We start from the raw sequence: 20,826 nt of genomic DNA, 5'->3' as shown, positions 1-20,826 counted from the left end.
AACTACCCAACAGCAATAAGACCTTACTGTTCAATAAGTATTATATTATAATACTATGAAGTATTATTAATTGTCTTGTATTTGTAATTGTGTTGACTGTAGGTGGTTTATGGTTGCTAAATAATGTAAGTTGGCAAGACAACACCGTAAAATCAGAAATGTGCTTTGATTATGCCTTTTTTCCTTTACTTTTGTAATGCCATGCCAGCTATGTATATGATCATAGCAAGCAACACGTTTATTTATTCAAAAATAAAACTAATGCTTAATGTATTCAGAAAAAATATTCTTTAGAGAATTTGGATTCACCTAGTTAAAACCTATAAAACGGTTATAAGTACTACCTCCAAGAACAATGTCTTTAATAAAGGGATACTCCACCCAAAACTTAAAATTCTGTCATGAATTACTTGCCCTCTATTCGTTCCAAACCTGTATAAATGTCTTTGTTCAGTTGAACACAAAGATATTTGGAAGAATGTCAGCAACTGACCATTGACTACCAAAGTAGAATACATTCTAATGGTAGTCAAAGGTGCCCCAGAACTGTCAGTTGCTAACATTCTACCAAATATCTTTATGTTTAACCGAACAAAGAAAGTAATTTGTGAGTGTAGTATGCCTTAAATTGACAACTGATTCGGATGACATGGATTTTTTTACAATCGAGAGAAAACTATCAATTGGTCTGTAACTATAACAGTTTGAATTCAATTTGCAAGGACACTTAGCAAAGAAACCTTACCATTCCACATGCAAGCAAAATACACAAAACAATCATTTGTAAATGCCTCTCAAAAGGACTTATCAAAATAAACCCATGTTTTGTGCATGTAATCCGTGTTTGGATTACGACTGGTATCCATATGGAGCTGCCACTGGCTGGTGTCTTGTCTAGGCAACAAAGAGTGAGATGTGACTGAGATGTTGAGATTTGATCTTCAGCCCCTAGCGAGACTTGGAGGCTTTTACTCATTTCCTCCCTCACTTTGATTCCCTTCAGCAGTTTTTCCTCTGTACACAGCATGTCACACCGAGGGCCAGGGCCACCCCCTGTGGGGAGAGGTCAGTCTGAAATGTCTGCGAATGACGCGTTACCACAGGGACAGAGATGAACAGATTTAAAAAAACTAATGAGGATAGCTAACATTTCTTTCAGCTTGTCGCTAGCCCTGCCAATGTGAGCATGAGATATCAAACCCCCAGCGATTCAGGTTGAAAACATCTATCTAGAAAATAAAACGCCACAAGAGACGCGGCCTATTTACTGGCAGTGAATGTGGGTGCCGAAAACGGACGTGATGCAGATTTCTCGCATAATCCATCAGAAAGGCCCAGGATATCCAGCTGTTTCATGTTTTCCCCCCGAGGCGGCACTTAACCTTGGGCTCTAAGGAGTTTCACTCTTTGCGGAGTTTGAAATGTGATTCACAGTTGTGACTGCCCATACAAATGCAGCGATTCCCTGACAGCAGCATTGTAAACCCACCAGCTCTGCTGCATTTGTCTCGTGCTATAAAATATGAGTTTGTTGACTCCTGTCTGACACATCTCCAAAAATATGATGCATAAAAGATAAAAGGCGATGGCACGCTCGCTTAGATCAGGCAGTCATGACGGAGCATCCCTGCATAAATAGCGATGGTGCAGGCTTGTGTTTAAAATTTATTTCTGCATCTGTGTGCTTGTTGACGCTCAAATATTTTCCACTTCTTTCAAGTGCACACTACCCATTTCCAGTTTGTGGACAGCATAAGGGACTTTTTTATATACCTTGCCATAACATCTCGCACTAATTTGCCACAACGCCTCACACTAATTTTCCTTAAGTGACAGCTAGGGATATCCAAATAATAGGCTTGACTTGTGTATTAGTCTGATATCTGGGTCTTTGCTCTGTATGTCACCACTAGACGCTGAGAAAAACCATTCATAGTGACATCTCTTACAATTTGAGGAAGATAATGCAAATTATAAGTAATGTTAACACTGGTATGCATATTTCTATGTGAACATCTCTGATTTGGATACAAAGGTTTCTCACCGGCAAGTTTATCGAACTAATAAACATCTATTAAAAAACAAGAAAAATGAAATGTCTGAAGACGACGGGATTTGGTTATCAGCTTTATACCACAATCACCAATTTGCTCTGCCCTCTAATGTTCTCTCCCTGAGATGCAATGTTTAACAAAAGAATAGCCAGTCTGGATGAGCACAAATAATGTTCCATCATTTGTTTTGAAACAAATCCAGACTTTAAAATCCGGGATAGACAGGGGATATTAATTGGCAATTTACGCTACAGAAACAGGTGCCTACCTCAATCAGTTTGTTGGCGTGCTCACGGAAAACTTGGGCATATTCCTTCACCTCCTTTTCATTACCATTCTTGGCAGCCTCGATCAATACCAGCAGAGGGACATTGGTCTCCAGAAAAGAGTCGGACACGTGGTCCATCACAGCCTTCCGGAGCTGAAAATATGAATATGCAGACATACAAACAAATCCTTAACTAGTATATGATCACTCAAAGCCCATGGGTTTGATGGATTCATTTGTAATATGCGTTTTAAAAATATGCATGCAACAACAGATGTGATGCTCAGATGCTCAATCTCAGAAGTGTCAAGAACATGTCCAGGACATATTTTAACAAAATATTCAGAAAAGGACTGAAATTACATTTTGATAAATAGTACCATGAAGATGTTTTGTAAAAGAAGACGTCACTGCAAAAATTAATTTAAAAGAAAATTGATGTTTTAAAATGGTTTCAAAAACTATGTTTAATCAAATTTGCGGTAATATTTATTGTACTTTATTTAACACGCACACAAAGTAAAAAAGTTTTTTTTGCAGATTTTCAACGCAAAATATAGTTAAAACCGTAAAGTTACAGGAAAAAATGCAAATTTACAAGAAAAACAGGGGAAATGTAATTTTACAGGGAAAACATTTTTTTTACTGTTTATTTCAGGCACCCCAGCTTCGGCCAGCTGCCAGATTTTTTTTTTAATACGGTCAAACTATAAAACTACAGAACAAGACAAAAAATTTACAAGAAAAATGGGGAAAACAATATAATATTTGGAATTTGTTGTACAGTGAGGGCTAAATCTGACCTGGATATGTTTTGTGACCCCTTGCATATTATGCAAAGGGATATAAAACTAGAAATGTTGAAAAATATCAATATATAATGGCTTTAGAAACAGATTGTGTTAGTGGAGCGGCATAGTAGAAACCTGTCTGCGCAGGTCACGGGTCTTCTTAGTCATCTTGTCAATGGCCATGTTGAGGGCATCGCTCTTCTCTTTCCTTCCAGCCTGTGAGAAAATAAACAGGAAAACAAACTTAGAGAACCTCATCTTTCACTTTGAAACTGGTTACAGCCATGCTCCCTGTGAAAAAAACAAAAAAGGTGGAAGCTATCTGAAGACAGAGGACACGGCAAACTTGTTAAGATACGTTAAGTTACATTTTCCACATAGGGAGGGAAAAAAGCAAAACAGCATGAGTCATTGGATGCTTATAACCCCCCGTGGCAAACATTTCATTTCAATGTGGGGGTTGTTGGTTCCTTCCCCCCTTTGGCGGTTATCGTTTCGTCTGACTAACGTGACTTGTGGTACTGTCAGGAGGAACCCGCCTACGTTCTTTCACCGGTACATTTTTCAGCTCGAAACAATCCAGAGTTTGTGTCACTTTCTTGAGCTTGGCTTAAGTAGTCCGTGAAATAAATCATGACACAAATAGCTCTCCCACAGCGCATGTACAAAAAGGAAGGGAGAAAAGCACATTCAATTAGTTACAACGCAACGGAAGCTTTAGAACCAGTTTCCAATCGCCCCAGCCCTCAAATACGTGGATTAAAACACAGGCACAGAGCTCACTTTATATTAAACCATTTTGCAACCGGTCAGACAGCTCTTGACAATGACCAAACGTCAAAGGAAGGTAAGCAGGACGAGTTAAGTCTGGTCAAACAGGGTTCAACATGCTCAACGTGATGATGGGCATGATGATGTCAGAGATAAATCAAAACAATTTCCAGCTTTGAAGGACAATGGCCAGCATCAAACCACTCTTACCAGCACTTCCAGTCAAGTCTATTAGCGTTGGGAGAGTGGATCTCATTCACATGCCCCAGACAAATTGCTCATGTGCAGTGGGTAGGTAAATCTCAGCACAGGGAGAAGCCAGAGGGAAGGCCGTCACAGTGGCACAAGCAGCAAAAGCGTGACAACCAATGAAATATGGCAGTGGCACGGGTTAGCATGCCCCCCTCCACCCTCACACCCCATTGGGTGGTAACACTGTGGGAGGCAAGAGAGCACCGTCGGCCATAAAGCCCTCCTGATTATGTGGCAGGCGGATAAAAGCACTTCTAAACAATGAAGACATTCAAGTGTAAGGGCTGTCAATTCTACATCATTCAGACATGTTGTGCATTGACAGTGAGCAACTCCATCCACAATAACAACCTGGCTTGAACAGGTAAAGCTAAAGAAATCTGACGTTTATAAACTATACAATCACATGTACCCCTAAAGGCAGAATGTCTTCGAGTAAAATCAATAAGGAGCGATCCAAGAAGCCCTCTTTAATTGGGCAGTCACACTGGTTTGTGTGGTGTTTTCACACATCTGGTTAACGATGGTCAGATAAAGCCTTTTCAAACATCCCCATGGACCGGTAGAGGGGAAAAAAAACCTCCGCAGCCAAGGCGTCATTATACACAACTGAGACAGCACCAGTATAACAACAACAAAAAAAAAGAATGGGAAATAGGAATATGACCTTCGGATAAAAATGACAAACAAATAAATCACACGCGCACAAAACGGCCCAGGTCATTTTAGAAAGTGACCATTCCCAAAAAAGAAACACAGATGTTCAAATAAAAGCACAATGGCACTAAAGCAATTTTAGCCCTACCTACATATTTCTATGTACACAGGGGAGGCAGAAAATAGCTAGGGATGTAAAACTACACGTTTTCAAAACCGGCTAGTTGGTAGGTTGTCTCGATTACTAGCGCTGTATAATTAATCTGTTTTGTGTCTGGTCCAACAGAATCATGGCGAAATGTGTTTGTTAAAAGGCTGCATAAAAAAATGGCATCTTTAAAACAGCAGCCAAAAACAAACAACATCTTTGTATGTGTACATAGACTACACATGAAAAGTGCATAGAGAATGCAAGAGCGTTCAGTGCTTCAATAGGATACCTGATATAGCACATAAATGTATAATACACAGAAATATTTAACAAAACCATAACAGTCCACACAGCCGAGAACAACAGATTATGCACAATGGGAAAATTGCTCCAAGCAAGCATTTTGATGTCAGACGGTTATTGTTTTGAAATGTATTGTTGAAGGCGGGTAATGTATTGCAAACTCAAAATGCTTTGATGGCTGTTGAGGCATTGCTATTGAAAGGGACGAATTTAGAGAACAACCGAGATATAACCGTTTTACTGTCAGAATGCTAAAACCCCCTCAGAGAAATGGCAACTTTAAATTCATACCATTTAAAGCACCACAGCCAAAAACTAAAAACGCAGATAAATTGGTCAAATCGACTAATCAGTTGTCGGACACTTCGTAAACTACCCTAAACCCATGCAATGTTCAAGGGATTTTAATTTACATGTCAGGCTTCATTTTAATGAACAAGATTTATGCTTCCATGTATTGACCTGAATGACACAGTTCAGCAAACTCGCATAAACAAAATCAGCTTTAAATCAGACAAGCATATAAAAAAAAATACAGACAGAGCCAAAGTTGTGCACGTCTTGTGTTTGGTGAAATCTCCTGTGGGGCTATGCGGTGTAAATGCTCTATTAAATAGATACTCCACCCAAAAATTTAATTTCTGTCATCATTTACTCACCCTCGGATTGTTCCAAACCTGTACACATTTCTGGATGATTGTCAAATGCCGTTGACTACCATAGTATTTATTTTCCACAATATGGCAGTAAATGGTGGGTGAGATCTGACATTTAAATTTCTTCCTGTGCGTTCAGCAAAACAAAGAAATTTAAATGGGTTTGGAACAATCTAAGGGTGAGTAAATCATGACAGAAATTTCATTTTTGGGTGAAGTATCCCTTTAAGTCCAGCATTCAGACAGAACCCCGACACCACGGATCCACAGGAGTATAAAAGGTCTCGATGACGTCGGTTTGCTTGTGACGCGTTTCGTTTTGGAAACCTGAAAGGGTGAGAGAGTAGGGGCCATCTAATTACAAGTCACGTATATCAGATTTAGCATAACTATAGCCTGTGCCAAAAGACTATCAATCCAAAAATGGGTTTATACGAACAAGGTTTTAACTTATTCAGTCATTTCATTTATTTTAATTGACTTCTACAGAAGACTCGAGATTCGAGCTTCATCACCAAAACATATGAAAAATTATACAACAGAATTATCGGGCACATAGAATGTGACCAGACAGGAAGTGGACGAGGACATTTGCAGATTGTATTCAGACTGTGATGAATCCGAGGGAAAAAGTAAAGGAGGGGGAGGGTACGTTAAATCAAACGCAAAAGCTTGTGCAAGGCGGAAAGCGAGCGAGCCAGGGAACGAACCAAAGCGTGCATGTGAAAGAGAGAGAGGCAGAGCGAGAGAGAGAGAGAAACTGCAATGATGATCGACGCCAGCCTGCCACCACTCTGTAGCAGAGAGTGGCTGCAACAAAAGCACAGAATAGCATCCCAGCTTCTCTCCTCCGCTCCTTTCCCCTCACCGCATCTCTCCTCCTCGGTGACGAGAACTCCACAGAGCACAGCAGAGCTGTGCGGTACTGGCATCGCTAGTGCAGCCTCTGCCTGCCATCAACAAGTTAGGGATGAAGGACGTTAAGCAGTGAACGAGGAATGCGTGATCTTCAATTAACCAATTGAGCTGACATCATTGCAGAGGAAAAGCAAAGAGGCAGCTAAGGGACGGAGGATCTGCTCAGCAGTGTTGCTTTGGATGCAAATCGTCAACTTCAAAATCAAGGATTCCTGGAAGGCGGCGGCAGCTTGTCTTTTCTTAATCTGGGAATTGAATAGCAGGAGGGAAAAGCGGACTGACTAAAAACTGCATCCCAGGACATGGAATTCCTGAATTTGGTTCAACTGGGGGGGCTCAGCACTGCTTTATTTCTCAAGAGCCTGATTCCTTTTGTATTTACTCAAAAGGCTTTTTTCCCTTTGGATTTCTCTTCCATCTGGCTGCTCAAAAAGTCTGCGGAAAAAGACAGTTGAATGCAGCCTCCGATGTACACAAAAGAATGGGTAAGTTAGCCCTTTTATTCACGGAGTCTGGACCTGAATAGGCAATGTGGTGAATAGGCAATGTAATGAATAGTAGGGGGATAGTAGCTGGGAGGATCTCTAGAAACATCTATATATACTTAATATCGTTTTGATTTTGCGGTTCTCAAGAAAAGTCAGGGGAGCAGGTTTTTGCGGCAGACAAAAAAGGTGACTTACGAGCCTCGTAAAAAATCTGACTGCTGAAATGGAAAATTAAGGCAAACTGGCAGGGCAACGAAAAACTGCATCGTAGGGAATGAAAAAGGAAAATGTTAAAAATTAAATCTATAAACCTGACAATAAATTGTAGTGATGTTCCAATGTTGCAGTTAAAACATCAATAACCATTTGTGCATTAAAATGACTACAAACTAGAGATCATTTTTCTAAAGCATTTTAATTCACATTTGCATTGTTACATGGCTAAAATTTCCCCTCAAATGTAACAAAAATATTTTGCTACTTGGATCAACAAGCTGATTGCTTTGACTATGTTGACAAATAGAAAGAGCACATCATCATGAAAAAAAAATGTTTCGTGTACTGCAGAGATTAGATTTCCCTCCCCCCGGTTTATTTTCTTATCTTTAAACCCACCCAGGTTTCCATTCAAGGTGGCCATTGGTGGGACGAGCACCAGCGGCACTTTGTGTGATCAGCATGCTACTGTGCCTCCTTCCTGTGTCATGCACAACCTGCCCCCAGAAATGCCGATGTGAAGACCTGCAGTTTTACTGCGACACGCAGGGGCTCCTGGCGCCCCCAGACGGCGTGGATAAAGGGGCCCTTGGACTCTCGCTCCGACACAACACCATCAGCGATCTCAGCCCAGACCAGTTCTTCGGTTTCACTCAGCTCACCTGGCTCCACCTTGATCACAACCAAATAACCAACGTGCATGAGGATGCCTTCCAGGGGCTGTATAAGCTCAAGGACCTTAACCTGAGCTCTAACCGCATCACCAAGCTGCCAAACACAACCTTCATCCACCTCATCAACCTGCAGATTTTGGATCTCTCTTTCAACCAGCTGACAGCTTTGGAGCCTGAGCTCTTTCACGGGCTCCGGAAGCTGCAGATCCTTCACCTGCGGTCAAACTCCCTGCGCACAACACCCGTTCGGGCCTTCTGGGATTGCCGGAGCCTGGAATACCTTGGCCTGAACAACAACCGGCTCCGTAGCCTGGCCCGGAACGGCTTTGCCGGGTTAATTAAACTGCGGGAGCTCCATTTGGAACACAATCACTTGACCAAGATTAACTTGGCACACTTTCCACGCCTGGTCGCCCTCCAATTCCTTTATCTACAGTGGAACAAGATCAACAATTTAACATGTACCATGGAATGGAAATGGACGACTCTGGAGAAACTGGATCTAACTGGGAATGAAATACGAGTACTCACACCAGAGGTTTTTGAGACTCTGCCCAATCTCAAGATCTTGCTGCTGGATAACAACAAACTGACCAGCCTTGATCCTCAAACCATGGATATGTGGAAGTCCCTAACCTCTGTCGGGCTTTCCAGCAACCTGTGGGAATGTACCAAAAGGATCTGCAATTTAGCCACTTGGCTAAGTACCTTTAAGGGCCGATGGGAGCATTCTATCCTCTGCTACAGTCCTGAGTACGCACAGGGTGAGGAAATACTGGATGCAGTTTACGGATTCCAACTTTGCCAAAATTTCTCGGCGCCGGTCGTACTGACCAGCACCACCACGGAGGCCATGCTCCCAGAGCTCACGAGCTCCCTGTTCGGAAATATGCAGACCCCAACGCAGGACTTCGATGCAGAGGATTTTGGGAGCTTTACGATTGTTACTACCACTACACCCACCACCCAACCGCCGAGCACTGCCCTGGCTACTACCCTGATGGTGGAGGGGGCAGATGTTACGGAGGACTTCTCCGCCATGGACAATACAGTGCTGACCCAGAGGGTCATTATTGGCACTATGGCTCTGTTGTTTTCCTTCTTTCTCATCATTTTTGTAGTGTACATATCACGAAAATGCTGCCCTCCCACTCTAAGGCGAATCCGCCACTGCTCGGCCATTCAGAACCGCCGACAGATGAGGACCCAGCAGAGACAACCAATGGCGGACCTGGCCACGCAGGTGCCCTATAACGAGTACGAGCCCAATCACGAGGAGGGCGCCCTCGTGATCATCAACGGCTACGGGCAGTGCAAATGTCAGCAGCTGCCTTACAAAGAGTGTGAAGTATAAACTTTATTTATTCCCGCAGTTAATGGGTTTACCATTTGTCCATTTCAAAACAAACAGGGTTTGCTTCTGGACTTTCCCTTTTCGGTTTGTACGAACAAGCATATTTCTTTGGAATTGTAAGCTTTGACATCCATGAAAGCTTGATGACTGGGATGAATCTGAAAGAGGGGAAATATAGAGAAATTCACAAGTTTATTTTTGTAAAACAAATGCCAGGGTCATATCTAGCTGGGGCAATCAATCTCAGCAGAGGAAAGCTGGATGTGAGATGTGTCACGGCATCACCATTGTGTGTACTATGTATTCTGCAGCAGAGACGACAAAATCTATAGCCAAACAGCCTGGAACCTTGTGCTCCAGACAACGGTTTATGAAATGACATATCTTCTGATAAATTGTGACATTTTGTTCCATGAGAAACTGTTACTTATGCTGAACAGTGCAAATTTAAAAGGATTAATAAAAACTGATTTTTACAGTGCACGGTCAAGGCGACACTATATAGATCTCACCTGCATTTACATTTGGGGAGAGGAAATGAATTCAATTACATAAAAAAACTCTTACCTTTTCTGAATTGAGAACAAGTTGCGCTACAAAATTATGCCACGTAATGAAATCTAGATTTGAACAGGGAAATCAGACCACTCACATTACTTGGCTTCCTCATGTGGCAGAAACGATGGTTTCACTTTGATTGAGACCTAAATTTGAACTAATGAGAACACTTAACGGCCTTCCTGTTTCTGCATTTGATTAAACTGTCCACTTCCTTGAAATCTTAAAGCCTAGCACTTTGTGTAAAAAGGTTAATGTCCAATATGGCTCTGCACTGGTTGTGACTAAATGTCTGGAAAAAGCTCTTCAGCAGGAAGTTATTAAATTAGAGGTTTGTTCATTCATCACTGCGCATATCTTCTTTTACATGGCTTAAAACACTGACATCCTCACTGTGATAGAACGATGCTGCTTAGACCACTGCAACATGAAATAAATGATCATGCTACATTACCAAAACACCAGCAAGAACAGACATTTCTATGGAAGAGAAACAAAGAACAAAACATAGCATGTAAAAAGGGATACGGGCAATTTTCTCCTAAAAATAAATGCAAATGCGCCGCATCGCACAGCTTGAACGCAGCAAAGATCGTAATCACACCTGACAGCTTCAACATTGAGTCAATTAAGCCTGGGGATAGCGAATCTAATATTCCATCACCCAAACCTCTGCCCCAGCAAGACTCAGCCTTCCCGGTCAGTACAGATCTAGAACTAGAAAACTTGCTTCATGGAAACAAGACAGTTCTATTACTTCATAGCCATGGTCCAGTTGGTCCACCACATCAAAAATGCCTTTTTGTCCGTATGCGAAAGAGAGAGGGTGAGAATAAGAGCAAGGACAAGAAAGGGACGTCTAAACAGAGAGAAAGGCTGAACCGTAATGCATATCTCAGGAGAGCATGCAGAAGAAGGCTGGGTCAGGAGGCATTTGTATGCAGCGCTAAGAACGACATTAGCATCAGACTAAAGAAGCCGCTGCTGCAGTAGCTCTCTGTGTTGAAATCAGGAGTTGAGGGGAGTGATGCGCGGGGAGGGGGAATTCGGGGTGCGCAAACACCAGTCAACATCTAAATGAAGCGAACATGTGGCGTGTCTGAAATGGGGGCTAAAAATCATAAGAGGAAAATGGAACTGCATGACTCCACAGTGACTGACAACACCACAGGCGAGTTCTCGAAGCTCGGAACACCATCTCTGGCGAGGCGCAATAGGGCATTTTGCCTCGATGCAGAAAATTATTATTCATTGAGCTATAGCTTAAAGGAAAACAGCTAAAAATAAGTAACGCATCATAAAGTCACATCCTGGCAGAGGTTTTTGGTGGTACGCTCAAATTTAGTAGAGATGCTGGCAACCATATTAAAGCTTATTTTGTGCACCTTATGAAAGTGTTTGACAAACATGGCAGAGGACATGAGCAACTGTCCAACAGAAATTAGGCACGCCTGAGGAGATGGGTTAAGTGCATTATGTCCTCTAGAGGGTGCTGAAAAAACTGAGTTGAGCTCAAATTTAGAAACATACACCCTCACATGTTAGCACATTTGTATTGTTTGAAACCATGCAAACGACTTAATTTCTTGTTGGTCCAGGCAAACACTAAAAAAGAAATGTAGCTAATCATGTCTGTGCATCTGGTGGTGTATCTGGTAATTATTACAGCACTTGGAAAATGAATGGATTCAATTTTAGAACAGAAGAATCAACATTTACCGAGCCAAGAACATCCAGCGGGTTCTGTCTTGGATTTAGAGTCAACATTTACTTTCTGCATTCCTTCAATTCTCCTTGCATGTTTTTTTTAAACGATTCAATTTACACACGACCCAAAAAAGAAAAAAAAACGGAAAGCCTTATATCCTGACCTGATCATTCAGATGTGGTGGGGAAAGCTACTTTCTAACGATATAATGGCAAATGTTGTCATCTCACCATTTAATCAGCTTATAATGTGACCGCAAAACCACTACTTTGTAGAGATCCGTTTGCACTCCTGTAAACTGTTTTTTAAACTCTAATTTCGCCACACGCTGACATCCTGCTGCTCACACTGGCTAAAACCATGAACCCCTTTGAAACCACCATCCAAAACTTCTTTGTGCAGAAATGAATGCTTCTCACCCACCTCTCCCCAAATCCTGCTTTTTCCTTTTGTATTGTAATATGTACTATTTCATATCTGTATAGTGGGTAAAGATGTGGCCAACTGAAAAGATTTTTTTTCCTTAAAACGTATATTTTTAAATAAAAATGTTACAATTTATAAACGCTTTGGTCTAATATGCTCTTTAGCTACACAATGCCCTGACATTGTAAGTACTGCCAGCTTTACGGTATTTCTCCAAACAAGTGCTTGTAAAAAGGTTATCGTGTATCAAGCGTGCTGAACACAGGAGCTGGCTGAAAGGCTTTTAAGGATTGTGCTCAAGGTATTTGGGCTTCAGGCAAGGTGCCCTTCAGAGGTAAATGGCTTCTGATATCATTAACATTATCATAACCCGGCACTCACCTGCCCTTCGAAACCGAGATAACAACCTGCCTGAATGACTGGCATCAATTGCAACAACACAGCCAAAAATCCAATTTAGCACAGGGCAGAATGGCATTCAAATAAGCTTAAAAACACCATTATAAACACAAAATGATTGACACTGCTTGAAAATGATTATCTAGCCCAGTGGCTCTGGATTTAAATAATCTAAATGCCGGTGGTTGGTTGAGGGTGGCCGGGAACTCTTTTTGCTGGAGAATTATGTGACTACTTACTTCTCTCACGTGTTGCACACAGTAGTCAGACTGTGTGTACCATCCATCTGGACGGGTTTTTCCGTCTCCGCTCGCTAAAGACAGAAGACCTCTGAGGAACGGAGAACGTAAAGCGGTGCTGACGCATGACAGCACCAGTGGGAAATTACGGGGGTCTCAGACGCTCTTGAAATACTCCTTCCGAAAATAAATGAAAGCCAAGTTAGTCGTTCTGAATCCACATCATCCAAACGGCATTATTCTGAGAGAATAGCTCTGTACAATCTGCATTTATCCAGAAATAAGGCGACATTGAGGCCTTTGTTGCAAAGCAAATGCTTTGAGCTTGCAAACATATCAAATGCCTACTGTTGGCGATTTACATATAATAAGTTCCTACTAAGAGGAAGGAGGGGATTTATAGGTATGAGAACAGAATCTAGCTATATACCAACAAAGACTATAGCATCAGCATCTGCGGAAGTTACAGGATTGAGGGTGGCAGAAAGCATAACACAACTCGCATTATATACAAAGAACTGCAGGGCGAGCTGCAGGAAAACCAATTTCCAGCGCAGAATGTACAAGACCAGAAACATAAATTACAACTAGACTGCTTCTATAGGCCTAACCTTGTAAGGCCTATATCTCAGGTACAGTGAATGGCTGCTTTTATAGTCATTTTAAATGGCTTTTCTATAAATACATTAGATTATCCAGACACTTCAACAACAGTGATGTTGTGCCATCCACAATTGGTGCCTCACTATTAAAAGACGTGCACAAAGCTTTAAATCTGCCATTACAAATACGCTGCGGTCACAAGACCGAATGTAATCGTATCTAAAGATTTAACTGTAAGTGTAAGGTAGAAAAACCGCATATGTTCGATTCCCACAGAGCATCACTCTCCCTCCAGGCGGCTGTTTACCACTGGTTCACAGATCCTGTGCCTATAGACATTTTCTCTGGGGAAGAGGAGGATTGTTGGGGAGGGACGGCAGAACATGATTTATAGAGGGCAGCCATTTCTTGACTGGACCGAGTCTGTAGAAGAAGAGGCTTTGAAGGCTTTTCACTCACTGCAAAAAAAGAAAGCTATTAACTCCAAAGGTCACTTTTTAATTTGGTTGCAGCCCTCCGTGGCAGAGGTCCGTCCTTTTCTGACGAAATGAAACAAACGGGGGTTTAAGCACACTACGATGAGCATATGCGAGAAGATATTTTTGGTCTCTACATTTGGCACGGCATGTACTCAATTATGAAGGTTCGTTTAAAACACACAGGAAGTCACCGAACACACACAAAAGACGGACAAATTCGAAACTAGATAGAAAGAGGATAATACTTTAGAGGATTACTTATTGTACCACAGCGCCAACTCGAAACGTTAATTTGCCAGCTCTGTTTTCAGCAGATGAAGATGTCCTCTTTTTCCCTGGGTATCATTTCTGTCAAGAAAGAGTTCTGAGCACAGGCTCTCAGGGATCATAGTGGATGAATGAACACCACTTTTCAAAACAAGTCTCTCGAAATGAACTATATTAAAGCAAAGGGCCGAAGCTCCATTAGGCACCAAGGGTAGTCATTCCTCATACACTCCCTGATCAAAGCATTCGACACAAAAGAAACGACAGCAAGGGGAGCAATGAGGCAGCAACAGCAAAGTACAAAGCATTATTTTTTGGTTATATTCAGCTGAAGCACTTATTTATACCCTTGGAAAATGCTAAATGTTCTGGTGCTAATTACTAGCTGTACATGAAGTCAAGCACACAGGCCCTATTATGCAAAGGCAAAAAGATAAATAAGGATGCCATCACATGCAGTGAGTTTGCACATGAGTTTTTTTTAGCTGACACTAATGGTTTTCTCAGTGCACATCTAAGCATAAATGTTCTGTGTATCTATGCTTTGTGACGGTACATTAGCTCCATACAGGGTTAAAAAAGCTTTCCATCATTGGATTAGTTGTGTATACATGCGTGTAAGTTCAACTAAGACTGTTAGTAAAAAAAGAGGTCAAAAGCCCTGTTAACGTCTACAACTAACATTTATAAAATTCTTGATGCAATACAAACGCAACTAGCGCATGAGAAGGAAACGATAACCAATAGATTTACATGTTTAAGCAGCTTTTAAATCAACTTGTTTTAAAAACACTAAAACGCAAAAGCAGAAACAGCCATCGAGTCTGGTTTCGACATTGTTAACGATGGCCATCGCTAGCTGTGGACGCGCGGGATTTAAATGACAAAACGCTCCATTTATCTCTCACATGGTTGCCAGGGAAACAGTGTTGAGCCAAACTGAATTCGTGTTCATTACCATCCAGGGTGTAACGAACAAAGAGATTCATTATCCTTGTTCTGACCACAAGTAACTTTATGTAGCCTCATTCTCGAGAATTTCAAATACAGTCGAACATCGGAAAGAATCAATGAGATAAAAAGGTGCATGCGGAGCGAATTTATTCAGCTAATTCGCTGCAGCAGGTTAAGAAAAGAACTGCAATAATAACTTGTGACTTATAAACAGAGGTGACCTTCATGCAACAACACGACAACAACAGGGTATACAAGACAATGTCTCTTCCCAAACAAAGACCATCAGCAATAGCCGTTTGATAAATAAGCTGTGTCAATTACATAATCGGGTTAGGCAGAAAACAGAACTTCGCAAGGACAGAACGCAGAGGGTCGCTTGCCGCCACCCACATGGTCTCCATAATCAAAAGCGACGCAAGAATACTATAATTAATTATTCCTATCTGGATCCCATCACATTTGGCTCTTGTTCCTCACAGCTACATGTGAACGATTTGGATCACACTCATCATTGACTGAATACAGTCAAGAGACTGCTTGCATTTCAGGGAAATTCCATTAGGACCTATAGCCGCCTAAAAAGGCGCTCTTGAAAAGCAATCAAATATATCGAAGGGCAATTTCCACAGGGATCTTCCTGCCACATGCAATGAATACAGACCATTCCCATAAGTAATATCACCTGATGGTTCTGTGCGTTTTCAGCCAAAACAATAGTACAGGAGTTTAATCGCAATAAAATAGCCAGAGGCAGGCAAGAAAGATAAAGAAAAAGTTCTGATGGAGCTACTGGAAAACTACTCGTAGGTTCACGGACTGAAGAGCTGCTCGTGTTTGAAGCGTTTTTTATGAGCTATCAATTAATCTTGAAAGCGCTTACTAGGGTGGATGCATCGATCTTCTCATCAGCAAAATACTTTAACGTTTACTACTTTAAACATTTACGCTGCTTTACACGGGCCACTGCTGGACCAAAAACGGTTCTTGGAACATAGAAAATCAATTTAGCTTAGTCACAAACTCATAACAAGAAGATATACAAGCAGGGAAAGTGCAAGAACCCTCTTCTTTACCATAAGTAATTTTCCATACAATGGAAGATGAGCCCCATTGACTTTCACTTTCTTTATGCCATTTTTTTCTCGCTAAGGGCCAAAGTAAACAAAAAAGAAACTATACAAAAATACATTCAGGTAAAGGGTTGACTATATAATGAAAGCAGATATTAACCAAAAGGTTGAAGTTTGTTCTTAACAGAAGAGTATTTTTCATAGATGTCAGCCTGAGGCAGGTTGTCACTATTGAACATTCGGATTAACTTTTGGCTCTATAGACGCCTTAACTGTCAGTAAACATTGTGACTCGTTTTGTGGGCAGAGCTTAGCTGGAGGCAGAAAGATCCCACTGACCGCATTTCTAATGCTAGATAGCACGTTTTGTTTGCTTGCTTTTTGACAATGACTAGAAAAAAATCGGATTAAGTTTTAACATTTAAGGTCACTCACTGTCTAGGACCGCGATTGTTTTTGAAAAAGTTAACTTTAACGCCATGAACCTGGCCGACCTGTATGCGCTCACTCAATGGATCCAGGGACAAACTGAAAGGATTACCTCCAGTTAAGTGGCCTGACATCTACATCTATTACACCTACCAAACAGAGAAACCAAGCGTGTATAGAAAAGATAACCTGAAAGCGTATAAATCTAAAGATGCCTGCGTGTACTAACAGTGGCAAACGTTAGCAAATGCATTTACTTGAAGACAAACCTGATACATAACATGAGCATTCTCACTGTTCCCTCACCCTTTATATTAATGCACTTGTGACAACTAAAGAAAAAGAGATGACAAACAGTTTCCTTTATGTTTAGTTTCTGGCCGATAGTTGCTAGTTGTATAACTAACAAAGTTAGCGAGCATACCCTATGAGTTCAAAAGCTAACGCTAACGTGAAAAATAACATTGCTCCCCAGTTTCTGATTTGGGAATACGCGAGATATTTTTAGACACATACCCAAATCATAATCCGCACCAACAAAAGACAGTAGCTTTTTAATCTTAAGTGTTATGAAGTGAAACAAGCATTTTTGATGAGCAGGTATGTGTTAAAATATCAAATTGGAGATTGTACTTTGTCAATTGTGGCACTAAACAACACAACAATATGATATTTTAAACTCCTTATGTAGCTGAATCTGTGCTGGGTTGTATTGGCCACCTCCAGTTTTCCCTTTGTTTTGACTCCAGCTAGAGCCGTGACGCAAGCGTGACGTCGGCAAGAAAGGGGTCTATAAAATAAACTATTCCCTTTTACGCAAAACAGTGGAAATGTTTTGTAGTGACAATTCACTACAATTAAGAGACCACTTCAAATGTTGCATTTCTAGATGCATTGTGACCGTTCCAGTCCAGTGTCTGTTGAATTTCAACAAAATCAAGCCTCAGGAGTGACAAATTCATCCAAAAGCAATGTGAAAGACTGACAGAATGACAAGACACAAAACTAATCACATAAAAAAACATTTTTGAACTTTTCCTAACTACATGTACAAATGTACAAGTATTACTAAATTTGAGGTTCCCGTTTCTCCAGTTTTCATTTTCTGCAAATAAAAAAAATTATTAGAAGTTTAGAAGAAATATTGTTAGTAGTTCACAGAATGAAACAAAAATGATAATTCTACCTAAACATACCTATAAACAGTAAATTCAGAGTAAAAAAATTCAGAGATGGTACTTTGAAACAGTATCTTAATTTTTTCCGCAACTGTATGTATGCATCCATACAGATATTGACTTGAGAAAAAAGCAATATAAAAAAGATTTATTCACTGGTATAAAAAAGCTAAACCCTATTGGACGACTAGTCAATTACTGTGATCATCTCCAGACACTATATTTAGAAACAACTCATGTCAGCAGAAACAGCCCGGTTCATTATGCATACAAGCTTGACCTTTTTCACATATAACTGTCACAGACATGAAAACGGCATTTACCGGGCGGCCAAACACTAAAACATTATAGCTCTTATAAAGACACCAGAGGACATGCATGACAGTCCCTCATCTGTATAAACCCAAAAATAACAGACCAGTTCTCCATCCAGTTACCAGCTTCTGCTCAGGATTGAGGGGTATGCCAAGCTTGGCAGCTTTCATCTGTCTTCACAGAGCAATCAGTCGTGACATCCAGTCGCTGCTGGCAAGTTGTACAGAGCCGTTAATAAACATAGCATGCTATCCGTCTTTATACTGTCAACAATAGGTTGAAACCTGCCAGGAGGCCGATTCCAAGGTGGGTTATTGAACCTCAAGGGTCTAAATGCCAAAGCTTTCGCTCACTGTGGGAATCTCTTTTATTTCGTTTTCACCATTTGCTTTGTGATCCGTAACAAAAATGAAGAAGCCATCTCGCCAGGAAAAGGTAACGAGATCGCAATTTTGATATACTAAGCATGTTGGACACAAATTTATACTACCACCCACGCTCTCTATAATTATCGGGGGAATGATCCTTGGCCACTGAATAAAAGCCCATACGTCAAACTATCGGAGCATGCCTGTGACACCGCTGCCCCTACTCAAGAGCGTTTAGTAAATCCCACACGACGCTGAGGAAAACACGAGCGAGACTTTAAAAGCTTGAATCATTATTAAATATCTTACACAGAAAAAGTTCTGCTGTGCAAGGTGACAACCTAATTTCTTCAAATGTTCACCTCTCGCCCTTTCAATTTTTCATGCATTAATATTCATGCCATGACTGTTGCTTAGAGACCATGACCAAAAGAGGAAAAAACTAAATTCTAAAAATGTCTCCTTTTTTGATTAAAGGAATTACACATTAAGGCAGCAGTTGTATGCAACGTTTCTCTGGTAAGCGGTGTATGTTAGATAGGGGAGTACATTTTTCGTGACGATTTCAATGACAACAGCAAACTGCAGGAAACTGCAAAGTGCTTTAAATATGTTTGTAAACTATGCCATAAGGGTGCTCCGATTGATTGGTCGGCGATCATTATCGGCCGATAATCACTTTAAATAGCTTGATCGGCGATCTCTATAACGGCCGATCAAAAGAGCCGGTCAGATGACACAAAACGTGCAGACCTTAGGTGTGTTCAACTGCCGCGCTATGCAGACAGAGCGGTGTATGAGGTCTGGACCGTTCAGGTCAGTCACTCACTTAGCTGTCGGTTGCCTGTCACTCCTTTTTGTTGCAGTCTGAAGTAAACTGATACACGTACACACTGCAGATAAATTCAGTTTACCAGTGTGATATCTGCATTCTACTATAGAATTAACCCCAGAAAATGCAGATAGTGCCGACAGCATTTACCAAAACTATACGCAGTGTGTACAGAACCGAACTCGAACCGAAAACAGCAGTGAAAGAAGTCTTTCCTTTCGCAAATTTGACACGGGGCAAACGTTTAGCCGCTCTCACGAGCCCTTCCCTAAAGTGACAGTGTTGCCAGATCTTCATAGAAAAAAACAGCAAACAAAGACAAGCCCAAAATAAACCTTAAAAGTACAAATAATTTATATTTTATAAGACCCAAAAATCTCTTATATCCGCAACGGACCATTTTTAACACCTAAAGTGTTGAGCTTTAAAATCTAAGACCAAACAACAAACATAAAAGTGCTTAAAAATACATGATGATGGCAACACTGCAAAAGAGCGCCCTCCAACAAAACAATTTCTTGTCAGAGATACTTTAATTGATGGACAAAGCGAATCTCTGAAAAATAACAGATACCAAATGGGTTAAATTCTTACAGCTGTGAGAGGCCAGAACGTTGCTATGGTTACTAGTGTGTCAATCATCACAACTGCGGCCACATGGAACTATCAGGGCATTCACTCCCGCATTTAAATGGAGTTGTCATTCCCAAAGTTTGCACGTTTTGGTTTTATTCCATTGTTTTTTCATAATTATTAAACAGGAAAGCTATGTTTCCCTGGCTGCTATCATTTGTGTTTACTTTCTAAAAAGGGAGAGGAATATGTTGTTTGCAAGTGGTCAATTATGATTCCTTTTCATCTCTTAATTCATTAGGTAATATAAACTGTTCTTTAAAATTGGTAAACAAATAATTCTACATGATAAATAGAAGGCTGTGATCGGTAATCTGTGATCGTGTCGGCAGATACTGGTTCTAAAGATCGGTAATCGGCCCCAAAAATCCTGATCGGAGCACCCTTACTATGCCACTGTATAATCTGACGTGATCACGTCAGAAAACTGGAGTATATCACAAAAACAATAAAACAGCTGAAAGGCAATAGACCACGCACCACCCACAGGACAATACGATTTAGCCGCACATGGAAGTTGTAGGTCATGTTTACGACTCTGTGCTAATTTCCAAGTAGGGTCATTTCAGTGCACTTCAATGGCATTATAAGCATTTGGTAATAACACGGACCTTGAGCTGAACCCGATATATAACGGTCCACCTTGAAAACGAGCCACACATCATCGCAACACGTCTACAATGTGTTCAAGACGCACAAAGGACCAGCACAGGCTATTAACTTTAATACGCCATTTGCAAAACAATACTATGAAGTCAACAGCATTAAACATCTCATAAAACAAGCAGCTTACAAGATTTCTCCATCCCAAC

At 41.0% G+C, this 20,826-nt stretch overlaps 2 protein-coding genes across 2 annotated transcripts in view; one reads left to right on the top strand and one right to left on the bottom strand.

The window, feature by feature from the left end:
- Window positions 1-20,826, bottom strand: part of ctnna1 (catenin (cadherin-associated protein), alpha 1) — an 87,032-nt gene that overhangs the window by 34,578 nt on the left and 31,628 nt on the right. Inside the window, exons 8-9 of the mRNA XM_057348971.1 lie at window positions 3,249-3,329; window positions 2,323-2,475 (exon numbers count right to left, since the gene is read on the bottom strand). Coding sequence (XP_057204954.1) covers window positions 2,323-2,475; window positions 3,249-3,329 — 234 coding nt within the window. The remainder of the gene's footprint in view (window positions 1-2,322; window positions 2,476-3,248; window positions 3,330-20,826) is intronic.
- On the top strand, window positions 6,632-12,369 carry lrrtm2 (leucine rich repeat transmembrane neuronal 2). The gene is made up of 2 exons (XM_057348972.1): window positions 6,632-7,306; window positions 7,929-12,369. Exons 1-2 carry the CDS (start codon window positions 7,303-7,305, stop codon window positions 9,551-9,553), a joined length of 1,629 nt encoding a protein of 542 aa, XP_057204955.1. The 5' UTR covers window positions 6,632-7,302; the 3' UTR covers window positions 9,554-12,369.

This window comes from Triplophysa rosa, linkage group LG13, assembly GCF_024868665.1.
Source record: "Triplophysa rosa linkage group LG13, Trosa_1v2, whole genome shotgun sequence".
Taxonomy (NCBI): domain Eukaryota; kingdom Metazoa; phylum Chordata; class Actinopteri; order Cypriniformes; family Nemacheilidae; genus Triplophysa; species Triplophysa rosa.
Note: the sequence above shows the minus strand (reverse complement) of the source record. Positions and strands in the feature narration are given on the sequence as shown.